Genomic DNA, 12,597 nt, shown 5'->3' with positions numbered 1-12,597 from the left:
TGTCTCCATTCTCTGGTTAAGAGATATGAGTTAGCTGAAAGATTAAGAAACCAAATCCAATACATATGTAAAATGGACCATTCTGAGAATGTCTATCCTTCAAGATTATCAGTACATTAAAAAACTTTGACTTTGGCTTTTATTTTATTGTTTATAGGCATAGATGTTTTTCTTGTGTATATGTCTGCACCATGAGCATGTGCTCCTTGGGACTCCAGTTACAAATGGTTGTAAGCTGCCAGGTGGATGCTGGGAATCAAAGTTCCTCTGGAAGAGCCACCAGTGCTTCTGTGTCTGTTTTTTCATTTTGTTTTTCCAAGATAAGAGTTTCTCTGTGTAGTCCTAGCTGTCTTGGAACTTGCACTATAGACCAGGCTGGCTTTGAACTCAAGAAATCCTCCTGCCTCTGCCTCTTGAGTGCTGGAACTAAAGGCATGCACCACCTCTGTCCGGCTCAACCAGTGCTTCTTAACCACCAATCCACTGTTCCAGTTCCAAATTTGGTAACTTTTAAGCTGGGACTTTATTAGAGTGTAGCCCAGGAGCAGTTTGATGCAGAACTATGGAGCTTATTAGCTTTCAGTTTCTCACCAGTTTGTCGACTGTCATCTTTATAACTTATAGAAACAAGAGTAGAAACACAAGAAAACAAGACAAAGGTGGTTCACTCTTTTTTTCTTTTACTGTTTGGCATGTCCAGAATAAATGTCAAAACATTTTTATAATCGGGAAAGACTGGTCTGGTTACATAGCGCTACAGAAGCTTTTAAAAATCCTAATGTGAATTTCAACTTACTTTAAAGCGGAAAGGAATTGATGGTAATAATTTTCAAAATGAGCTTTTACGTGTTTGCTGTCTTTAGTTTCCTGTGTAAATCTAGAAAAGAATGAATCTGAAGTCTAGTTTAAGGACTGACCAGATGAATTAATGTTTGGTTTCATGGAGAATCACTCAGGTTCCTATAGAGGAGATGGCAATACATTAAATGATATTGATACAGGTGAAAATATTAGGCACTTTGAGATCATGGGTACACTGATGTTTCCTGAAATGTTGCCTGCAGAGGACAGATGCAGACACCGCAAACTGATGGAGATCTTGAGGTGCTTAGATAGCTTCCACGTAGTTGGCTGGGAGCATTCCGGTCCTGCCGGTCCTCTGCACAGTGCCATACATCCAGCCTTCATCAATTGCCTGAGCATTCACTATAGCATCTCCATCTTTGAAGGACACTTCATCTGCATCGGCAGCCATATAGTCATACATGGCACGGAAGATTTTCTATTCATGGGAATGAAAACAAGGAAAATATAATGATAAAAACATATAACCTTTTGTGCGGCTACCACAAACAAATACAAAACAAAAACCAGTAACAAAACAAAAATCTCAAAATATTTGCAGATCATATGTTGATTCATGAAGGCCTCCAACTCAACACCAGAAGTATTATTTAAGATGCTAAAGTTATGAATAAACACTTCTCCAAAGGAAATACATGAGTGAACAGTTAGGGAGAACAGAAAAAGATGTTTCACTTATTTCTTTTGGTTTTTGAGACAGGGTTTCTCTGTGTAACAGTCCTAGCTGTCCTGGATCTCACTTTGTAGACCAGGCTGGCCTCAGACTCAAAGATCTGCCTGTCTCTGCCTCCTGAGTATTGGGGCTAAAGGTGTGCACCACTACACCCAGGCAAGATGTTTCACTCTTATTCCCACTCTCAAGCTACCTAATGATTTTTCTTGCTGGAGAGAGCTCAGTCATTAAGAGCATGTCCTATTTTTTTTTGGAGGATCTGGTTCCTAGAACTTAAGCAGTGGCTCACACTGTAACTCCAGTCCTAAGGGATCCAGTGGTCTTTTTTGACTCTGCACTCATGTGGGGCACATAAATAAGTACAGGGAAAACACTCATAAAAATAAATCTTTTAAAAGTGTAATAAAGAGGCTCTGGAGGGAGCAGAGGACATCTTCTAGAAGAAGTCCTGAGTGAATGTATATTGTTGACATGGCGTGGTCACACCAAGGACTCCACATGGTGTGGTCACACCAAGGATCCACATGGCGTGGTCATACTGAAACAAAGGCCATTCGCCATATGGGCTAGGCAGAAACTGAGGGCAAAGCTCCCTCAGGCGTCCTACTGATGTTTGTGGACAACTGGTCACCTTGTATAAGACAAAAATCTCCTGGATTTTTTACAGCCTGAGACTGCTCAGTGACCTCCTGACCCCCAGCAAAGCAGCCTTGCAGAGAACACTGGAGGCAATATTTTGGGCGGAAGAATAAGCTACAGAAACAAAGCAGATGAAGCTTTAATTCCTGAAGTGCAAAACAGGACGAAGACAACAGATAGCAAGCAGCTCCACTCCCGAAAGCTGGTATTTATTGCTTCGATTCTCTGTTCAAGAGAAATGGTTAAGCTGAAAGGATTAAGAGATAAAATACGTATTTCTGCTGTCTACAAGAAACTCAACTTTAAAAACATAGGTACCACCTTTGAGTGAAATGATGGAAATCAGTGCTTCAGGCAAATGAGGCTAGGAAGCAAGCAGGTGTGACGATCCTACCTGACAAGTCTCTCTGACCAAATAGACTCCGAGCTTCTTTCTAATCAAGGGAACAATTAACCAAGAAGATGTTCCCACCCTCCCTCCCTCCCTTCCTTCTTGTTTTTTTTGAGACAGGTTTTCTCTGTATCTTTGAGCCTGTCCTGGAACCAGCTCTTGTAGACCAGGCTGGCCTTGGACTCACAGAGATGAGTCCTGCCTCTGCCTCCCAAGTGCTGGGATTAAAAGCATGCGCCACCTCTGCCTGGCGACATTACATTTCTAAACATATACGTCAAACTTGGCAAACCCAATTTCAAAAAAAGTGTACTTCTGGAATTAGAGACAAAATTAACTCCCAACTCAATATTAGGTGATTTCACTATCATACTTTCTCTAAGAGACAAGCTGTCTGAATAAAAAACAAAAAACCAAACAAGCAGAAGAGTCTGAATTGAATGACTTCATACATCAAATAGGCCTGATACCAACAGAATATCACTCTAATACCAAAACTAGGCAAAAATACAACAACATAAAACAAACTACAGGTCAGTAGAGTATGGATGGCAGACCATTTTTTAACTCAATACCGTAGTCTAAGTACTGGCACGTATCAAAAGATTGGTATAGGAGGTCCTTCTATGTGTTGCTTTCATTAATGAATAAAGCAAACTGCCTTGGCCTGTTGATAGGGCAGAACGTAGGTAGGCCAGGAAGATGAAACTGAATTTTGGGAGGAAGAAAGCAGAGTCAGATGCCATGGAACCACCAGAGACAGATGCTGGGAATTTTACCTGGTAAGCCACTGCCATGTGGTGATATACAGATTAATAGAAATGGGTTAAATTAATACAAGAGTTAGCCAATAAGAAGCTAGAGCTAATGGGCCAAGCAGTGTTTTAATGGATATGGTTTCTGTGTGATTATTTCAGTTCTGGGCAGCCAGGACAAACAAGTGGGCCCTCCTACAAAAGATGACCACAATCAGGTTGACTATCTCAGGAATACAGGGATGATCCAATATATGTAAGTCAATAAATATAACACACCACATGAATGGACATTAAGACAAAAATTACATGCTTATTTTACTGGATATAGAAAGGTTTCTTTTTTTGACAAAATCCAACATGGCTTCATGATAAAGTTCTAGGGAGTGTGACTTGAGGTAGCATACACAACAAAGGCTGCAGCTGGAAAATCCACAGCCATGAAGCACTAGCTATAGCTGGAAGATGAGCCAGAAATGAAAGGGATGCAAGTTGGAAAAGGGGTCAATGTTTATCTGCAGATATTCTATGTAGATCCCAAAAATTCTACCAGAAAAATTCTAGAAATGATCAACACTTTCAGCCAAGTGCCAGGACACAAGCGACTTAGAAAACTCAGTAGCCAACAGCAGCAAGCATGTTGAGAAAAAGAGATCACAGAAACATTCCTATTCACAGTAGCCTGGAAAAACATCTTAGAATAAACCTAACCAAGGAGGTGGACAACCTCTACTCTGAAAACTTGAATCACTGAAGAAAGAGATTGAGGAAGACACTAGAAAATGAAAAGACCTCTCATACTCATGGATTGGTAGGATTAATATTATTAAAGTATTTTACAGCTTCATTGAAGTTCTAATCAAAATCACCACAGGGGAAAAATCCTATAGTTTCATATGCAATCACAGAGACCTCTGGAGAGCAAATCCTGAGCAAAAAGGGCAAGTTCGGAGGGATCACCATTAGGTTTCAAAATCTATCCCGGAGCTGTAATGATAAGAACAGTACGGCACGGGAACAAAAGCAGACACGAAACAACAATCTCAAACTATGAGACCACACAACTCCAGCCATTTGATATTTGAACAAATACAAAAACACACTTTCCAGAAAACACAACATCTTCAACAAATGGGGCTGGGAAAACAATGTCTATACGCAAAAGAATGAAATTAGACCTGTCTCTATCAGCACACACAAAAGTCAACTCCAAATAGATCCAAGACCTCAATATGAGAAATGTTGAAAGTGCTAGAATAAAAAGTACGCAGTACTCCTCAAGATGTAGACAAAGGAAGGACTTTCTGAATAAGATCCATCTGCCCAGGAGTAACAGCCAACAATGGACAAGTGGGACCTCAGAACTGAAGTTTCCGTGCAGCAATTGAAATGTTCAAGCCCACAGAGTGGGAGAGAGTCTTAGCCAGCTATACAGTTTACAGAAGATTAATATCCAGAATGTACAGATACTCTGGAAACCAGTGTAGAGAATCCTCAGAATCGATACATAGATTGCCCATAGAAGCCCCCTACACCACTCCTTGGCATGTGCCCCAAGTATTCGATGACCCTACTCTGCAGATGTTTGCTCATCCATGCTCATGGCCGCTCTAGTCAACAATAGCCAGGAACTGCAAAGTCTGAAATGTTCTTTAGCTGATGAGTGCATAATGAAAATGTACACATACACAATGGAAAAGTATTCAGCTAAAAAATCATGACATCTGCAGGTAAATGGGTAGATTATGTATTATTCCTGGTAAGGTAACGTGTGCGTGTGCGCGCGCGCGTGCGTGCGTACCCTGGAGTAACTGCAGAAACCAGGAAAGTGAAGAGAAAGGGCTCTAGAGAGGGCAACAGCCGAACACAGGTGCTGTGACTGGGAAATGGAAAAAATGAGGGGAGGGTTTTAGCTGGGGAGAGGGGAGAGATAAAAAAACCATAGGGAATTGTTTTATGTTTACCTAAAATTACATATAATGTATACATATTATTACATTTCTTTCAGGAAGTGATGTCAGTGGAGCTGTAATGCTACCCCTAAGATCTACAGACTAAAACTCAAGTACTAGGCGTGGAAACCTCCTTTGGAGTTGATCGCAGAGTAACCCAAGAGATCCCCAAAACCTATGCTGATTGCCTTTAATTGCTCCCCATAATTTGAAAGTAAGTGCCTGTTCCTGAAGACACCACCCACTTCAGACACAGGGCTTGTGGAAATGCAGCTGGATCTGACCTCAAGGTCTCCTCCCTGAGGACTAGCTCTCATAACATCTGAAGGTGCCATGCAAGCTGCTGGAGGAGAAAGATCAACAGGCGTACCCAGCGATAATGCTTAAGGGCTACAAAAATGACCAGCACAGCAAGACATTCCTAAAAGACAATAATGGCACTTATGTCTTGGTCATAACCAACAGCTGTCTAACTAGACCTAGAGCCTGCTCAGTGGAGAGTAATTGTGCCTGGAACTATACACCTCGTCAACGACCCAATGGATCCTAGAGGAGAATCTATTACTGCCTCTTTCCTAAACCAGTATTATCTTTTAGCTGCATTCTAAATACTTACAAATCCTTATACCTGCAGTTGGTCTTATCTTATCCCTTATCCCCCCCACAAGAAGCCAGAGGACCAGGATGCCTGCTTCAGGATTGTGCCTAATATAGAAACCTCAACAATATGGCTGCCTAAGCAAGACTTCAACAATTGGGAGAAATCTTACAAGGCCAGCCCCATAAAGGAAGAGCAATAGGCAATTAATAAGCGAGGAGAATCAGTCTGGAATAAGCCCGTAATTGGTTATCTAATACTGAGTGGTCAGCCCTAAATGTATATACATATGAGCAACTCTTTATGGACCTAGCAGGACGATTTTGCATATTTATGTGTTTGTATATTTCACAGTCAGAACTGAGGAAAGAGAGTCTAGCAATTTGTGTCCATTACTCTTTACTTACTCCGGCAGTGGATGGGTGGGAAGGGATAGAAGACAGCGTGGTCTGCTGGGTGGCCGCGGAAGATGACCGCTGCTGTGGGAGTTCGGTGGTTTTCACGTGCTTGTAAGCTGCGAAGAAGAAAGAAACAGTTGGTCAGGGCGTGTGTCAGACGGCTCATCGGTGGTTACCAACCAAGCAGGGCTGTCCTTTCCTCAAATTAATGACTCCTGCGAAGAGAAGAGCTAGGAAAATTATGAAAATTAACCACGTAGCTTCGTGTGACTCCACAAAGACTTCTAGTCTTTCCCCCAGCAAAATAATTAACTTTTCAATTTAAAACATTGCTTAGTAACAGTCAGTGAGCGGACCTCATGACAGTCCATCCATACCATCCGCTTGATTGTTTTGGCTGGTGTGTCTGTTGGTCTGAGACAAATTCTCTGCGTGGCACGGCTGGCCTCGGGTGTGCAAACCTCTGCCGGAGCCGCCGGGATGCTGCAATTACAGCTGCGCACGACCACGCCCATCTGGGAAAGTCTACTTGTACCTGATGAGGTGGCCGAGAAGAAGGCAGCTCCGTCGCTGTAGGTGGAAAGGCGCTGGTCCGCGGAGTGCTCAGACTTGTCCTCACCTCCACTGATGCTCAGTGCGCTGGCGGACCGCGACTGCTCCCGGCTCCGGCGAGCTTGGGCTGGGAAACAGGAAAGAGACGCCTCCGTCACGTCGTTTGTTTTTGTGGAATGTAGCTCTAAGTGGTTTCCTACGACTTACATGCAATTCTTCTAGTGTAGAGTTGTTCTCCCTTTCAGGTGAGAGATTAAATGGTCAAAGCCCGCGTAAGTGGCAGAAGGAAGGAGGTTTCAGACCTGTATCTGCCTTTAACTACAGGGCCTTCCCACCACCGCATTCCTTTCCTGGCTCACTTCAGTGAATAGAGGGCAAGCACATTCACATTTTGGTTTCTCCAGAAAGGCCTCCCTCACTTCCAGATAGGTGGAAGTGTCTGTCCTGTGTCCCATGGTATTGCGAGCACAACCTTAAAACTGTGTATGTCAGGGTAGAACCAGGAGTCCCTACTGGTCTCTCTTTATCCACAGACTGCAGCATAAACCCTTAAAGAACAGTATAGCATACTTAAAAAGAAAAACCCAAACAAACAAAAAGTAGGGTGTCTCACCATGGAGCCCTGGTTGGTCTGGACTCATAAAGATCCGCTTGCCTCTGTCCCCTGATTATTGGGACTAAAGGAATATACAATCTCTGGCCCAATGGTTTATTTTCTATATAAGAGACAGTGTGAATATGTGCCATGACTCTTGCAAGGATCCCCCTAACACAAATAGCTCAAGAGGTTCCTGATGAACATTTGTGTTCTATTCCCTCTGTATTTTGTATTTTACTGTCATCTTTAACTTACTAACTTTTTTCTTTAGGAAAATACAGAAATGATAATAATGGGACTTGAAGGAGAAACGAAGTCAAACAGTTTGTCAAAATTTTTTCCTTAACTGAACATGCTTAGTTTGGCCCACCAGTCAATGAGCAAGCTCAGAAGCTGGGAACCCTGGCGGGAAGAAATGCTCATTGGCTGTAGTCTGCTAGATGGTGGTGTTTTTGTCCCGCATCGCTGGGGGTCTGCATACCATTAATCATGTGTAAGCTCCGGGATTGAATGTTGTCTTCTGCCGGATCATAGTCAAAAACTGAACCAGGGTTAGTACGCCAGACACGCAGACCTGAAAGAAAGCCAGCAGTCAGGGGAAATATATATATATATATATATATATATATATATATATATATATATAATGTATATATATATATGTATATATATGTATGTATGTTCTCACATTTGTCTGTAACTTAAGAAGGAGTGTGGGCAATCACAGGAGGGCTGGGCTGTCCTGCTTAGCTTATCTGGTCTCAGAACAAAGCTGGCAGAAGATGCCTGTGAGACCTCAGCTTTGTGAACTGGCATTAGCTTTCTTTCACAGATCTGTGTCCTTCGTCTTCCATTTGGTGTAAGTGTCCCTTTGTTGTCTTACCTGTAACAGTATCTTGATCCTGGTCATTCCGTTTCTGTTCCATTTCTACCACTTTTCTTTGAATACCTCGGTAGTTAATGTCACTGAAATCCTGGGTGTTTTTCTTCACTCGTTCAGTGATGGGATCTGTCACCACTGGCGTGAAACAGCCTTTGTGTTTCTCAAAGTCTTCATGATATTTTACCTGAAATATGAATTTGCTTTATGAAAATATGATAGTGTAACCAATCTCTGAACATGTTCCAGCAGGTTGGCCCACCAATCAGAAAGAGTTCTTGCAGCTGGAGAGATGGCACAGCAGGTAAGAGTGTGTGTTGTTCTCGCGGGGGACCTGGGCTCAGTTCCCAGCACACAAGGCACTTCGCAAACATATGTAACTCCAGTTCCAGGAGCTCAGATAGTCTCCTTCTGGCTTCTGCAGGCATTGCACACACATAGGAAACATACCGACAGACAGGCACATACATACAAAAATAAATTTGACAATTAATTCCTGACTTACTGTTGAGATGTGCCTTTGGGTTTCCCTCACTCGTCTCATCTCTGGTGTGTCTAGCACGTAGGCAGCTTTGCCTTGTATTTGTTTCCGGAAGCTATCAGAATAAAGGACCTATGGAGGAGAAACCATGCATGAGCACACGGCATGGCATCATTCTAATTCTTAAGCTCAACAACTTCAACAGCTTCATTTAAATGGAAGAAACTGGTGGAGGGAAGTCGGAGTCACCAGACAGTGGCCAGATATACTGGACTAGCAGTTTACCAGATTGGAGCAAGGACAGGCAAAGCTTACATCAGTAGACACAAAACTTGTTTTGACTTTGAAAATGAGAGGTTTCATTTTCAAAGGAGAAGGGGCACAGTAAAAGTCCGAAAGAGAGGAAGAAAACAGCCTCTCGAATTTACTAGGAATTGCAAAACCAGTGCCGGAATATTTGGTGGTATTTACATTAAATCTGATACTGAAAGGAGTTTGAAAGACCTGGCCTTTAAGCAGGTAACCATTAGATAATATCCAGATTACATACCAATATGCCCAAACCAAAATCAGAGTCTTCCAGACACCAAACACAGTACTATCAAAGTGAAAATAGTAGTAATTTCTGGGTCTGTTACCCATTTAATAAAGTACCTTAGCAATAACAGCAGAAGGTAGAAGATGTTAGGGGTCAATTTGTTATGGCTTGTTATGAAAAACTACTTGAGTCCAGTGTCAGAGGAGAAAAACCATAGGCAATTATTGTATTCTTAGTATGATCATTTGGGACGGAAAAGCACAGCTGTGTTAATTTTAGTGTAAATTTTCAGGGAACGAAGTGCACATTTTTATGATGTTAAAACATTTCCCAAGATGTTGCATTATCTGTCATTTTTAAGTTTTAGTGTCGTTTTCAGTTGAACAACAAAGGGCGTGTTTTCATTATGTTAAAATGTTAATTCCAAGGTGTTCCACTGCTTATTCTAGTCGGGAAATACCGAGCTAATGTTCTCTTGGTTGCGCTTAGCTCTCTCCATCTCTGGAGTGACAGGTGTCGGAGTTGCTTTTCTCATATTCTCTTTGTACAATACCTAGAGGAGCCAAGAGAGTATCCTGACATCAGAAAGCAAAAGAAAACACAGGCTTGAAAAGTCGTCATTTAGCTGTGGTTATGGCTCAATTATGTCACGCAGTATAAGAAACACCTCAGGAGGAGAAAGCCATTAAAATGTTATAGTAGAAAGCAGGAGCTCAAAGGCCCGAACTCAGTGTGAACTAGCAAGGTTGGGTTCTTGTTTTTAAGTGGCCAAGGAAGAATTTTAAGAGGTATCAAGTCTTGGAAACAATGTGAGAGAAATTAGTGGTATTGCCATGATGGTCAGGCTTGTTAGGATTTTAATGGTTTTTTTTTTTCCTTTCAAATACCGAGCTAAAGTTTTCTTGATTGCGTTTGACTCTCTCCATCTCGGGGGTAAAGGGTGTGGGGGTTGCTTTCCCCATGTTCTCTTTGTATAGCACCTGTGAGAAACAAGGCGGTACCTAAGAGTCACTCACAAGGAGGCAATAATCAATTAAATATAAATACAGCTGGGGAGGGGAGGGGCGCATTAGGTATAACCTGTTGCTATTAGTGAGAACAGCTCTCAAGAAAAAAGCAAAGGTGGTTAATGGCAATGATAAATGTGTGTGGTATTTAGAGGAGAGTAACCGAACTGGCATTTAATTTGGTTTTTAATTTTGGATGGGATTAAGAGCAGGCCAAACTGCCAAGAGTTACTTTGTAAAATTAGAAGCACTTTCATTTCTCAAGACAATACCGAGCTAATGTTTTCTTGATTGCGTTTGACTCTCTGCATCTCTGGAGTGACAGGGGTTGGGGTGGCTTTCCCCACATTTTCTTTGTACAAAACCTAAAAGAGTCCAGCAGATCCAAAAAAAAAAAAAATCCAAAAGGAGACACAACAACAAAAAAGAGTTACAATTACCAAAAGGAGAAACGGAATAATACATTAACTTTCGATAAGGCCCTGGGGACTCAGTTAGGCACTAAGGTTAGATAGCAGTCCATGTTTTCAAGGGAGAAGCTGATTACAGTTAGAGCAAGACACACGTTTCTATGGGACAACCTTGCCCTGAAGCTCGCAGATTCCAGATGAGGACTGCGATGTTCCAGAAAAGACGCAGTCCTGCCATCATTTCACCATGGTTCCATGCCTGTCAGGCCCCTGGTACATCATCTAGTTGGGAGTTACCATGAGGGCTTGTACCACAGAGGTTGAAGTTGCCCCAAGACAACAGTTGTTGAGTGGGTATTTTTGCAGCATAGGCTCTCATACAGAGTAAAACTGTAGATCCCGGGCAAGTGTTTCCCTTACTCTTCTATCTTTGTCTTCTGTTTATTCTGTTCACTAAAGAGTCCACACATATCAGCCATGAAATGTTTTCAACAATTACACGACCAGTGTGGAATAGCAATAGACACGTGTCCTGATAAATCCTCAACCTCCATGTCTTCCCTGGTGTCTCTCTAGGTGACCCGGGAGATTTGGGACATGGCACTCTGGAGGGAGTCTCTTCCCGCAGTTCTCCAATTCCTTGAACAGCGGGCCAGTGTCAGTGGCGAACTTACTAGAAATGCCCGTTTTCAGCTCCATACTGACAAAACGAAAGGAGCCCAGGCCAGACCCAGAAACCTGGTTACATCAGCTTCCAGGTGATTCTGATGGCGAAGCCTTCAGGTGCTGTAACGGCTGAGTAATAACTTGTCTACTGGAAGCTAATGTCCCCACAGACCTTATCCCCCCAGCCACTGACAGATTACTAGCAGAGAGCTCAAGCTTGAAGTTATAGTTATCGTTATCATTATAGTTATCGCTAAAGATCAGAATGAAGAGAACAAAATCAAAATGAAAATCATAGAAGACAAAAAGCCTTTTTGGTGACACCCTCCTTTTTAAGCAACTTATTCAAATATGGAAAACACCAGTGGACTGAATTTGCGTGGACTGAATTTGCATCACTCTCTGTGGAAGACCAGGAGCTACTTTCCCAAGGCCTCTTTGCCCACATCTATCATAGCAGGGTTGGGAGCCCATCTTAGTCTGTGTAAGGCCCTGCGAACTGATTCAAATCTGGTGGGGTGAACCTCACACCATCAAAGACGTCGGTATCAACAAAGAGTTCCATTATCCCTCCTACCGCACCCATCAAGATCCCCCCAAGTTTTTCAAGCACACAAGGAGACGTGGGTATATCAGAGAGTAAGTCTGGGGAGAGATGAGCAGAGGATATTTTGTAGGAAAATCTGTTACCTCGATATTAGAATTTTAAATGGAATAAAGCAATTTTGTTATGAAGTTAAGGCTAGGAACGAAGGATAAACGTAGTCAAGAAATGGACAAGACTTAGGTGCCTTTTAAAAGTAGGATTAATAGGAATTATTTTAAATCACTGAAGTAGTTTCAAAATCATTAGAGAAGTATTTTTTTTTTTTTGTCAGAGTACCGAGCTAATATTTTCTTGATTCTGTTTGACTCTCTCCATCTCTGGAGTGATGGGTAAAGAGGTTCCCTTGCCCAGGTTTTCTTTGTATAGCACCTGTATGATGAGAAAGTATCAGAGAAAGCTGTGGTAAGTGGTATTTCATTGAAAGGTAAGGTCAACTTCTTTGGTCTAAAATAACAGAGGAGCCAGGAGTTATATGCTGGCAAGCTGCCGTGTGCTATTTAAGGAAGCTGTTACTGGGCTAGGAAGCTGTGTGCCGCAGAAGCAAGACCCTAAACTGCTAGCCAGCGAATTGTAGGAGAGCCATCCACA

At 42.3% G+C, this 12,597-nt stretch overlaps 1 protein-coding gene across 2 annotated transcripts in view; it reads right to left on the bottom strand.

Moving 5' to 3' along the window:
* Positions 1-1,108: 1,108 nt before the first annotated feature.
* Neb (nebulin) overlaps positions 1,109-12,597 on the bottom strand; it is a 189,092-nt gene continuing 177,603 nt past the window's right edge. Inside the window, exons 138-147 of one of the 2 annotated variants that reach the window (XM_038336441.1) lie at positions 12,286-12,378; positions 10,599-10,691; positions 10,207-10,299; positions 9,780-9,872; positions 8,806-8,913; positions 8,304-8,487; positions 7,902-7,994; positions 6,806-6,949; positions 6,280-6,386; positions 1,109-1,282 (exon numbers count right to left, since the gene is read on the bottom strand). In XM_038336441.1, coding sequence (XP_038192369.1) covers positions 1,109-1,282; positions 6,280-6,386; positions 6,806-6,949; positions 7,902-7,994; positions 8,304-8,487; positions 8,806-8,913; positions 9,780-9,872; positions 10,207-10,299; positions 10,599-10,691; positions 12,286-12,378 — 1,182 coding nt within the window. The remainder of the gene's footprint in view (positions 1,283-6,279; positions 6,387-6,805; positions 6,950-7,901; positions 7,995-8,303; positions 8,488-8,805; positions 8,914-9,779; positions 9,873-10,206; positions 10,300-10,598; positions 10,692-12,285; positions 12,379-12,597) is intronic. The other variant, XM_038336440.1, reaches the window with a different exon arrangement.

Source organism: Arvicola amphibius, chromosome 7 (genome assembly GCF_903992535.2).
Source record: "Arvicola amphibius chromosome 7, mArvAmp1.2, whole genome shotgun sequence".
NCBI classification, from domain to species: Eukaryota; Metazoa; Chordata; class Mammalia; order Rodentia; family Cricetidae; genus Arvicola; species Arvicola amphibius.
This window is presented reverse-complemented; position numbering and strand designations above follow the sequence as displayed.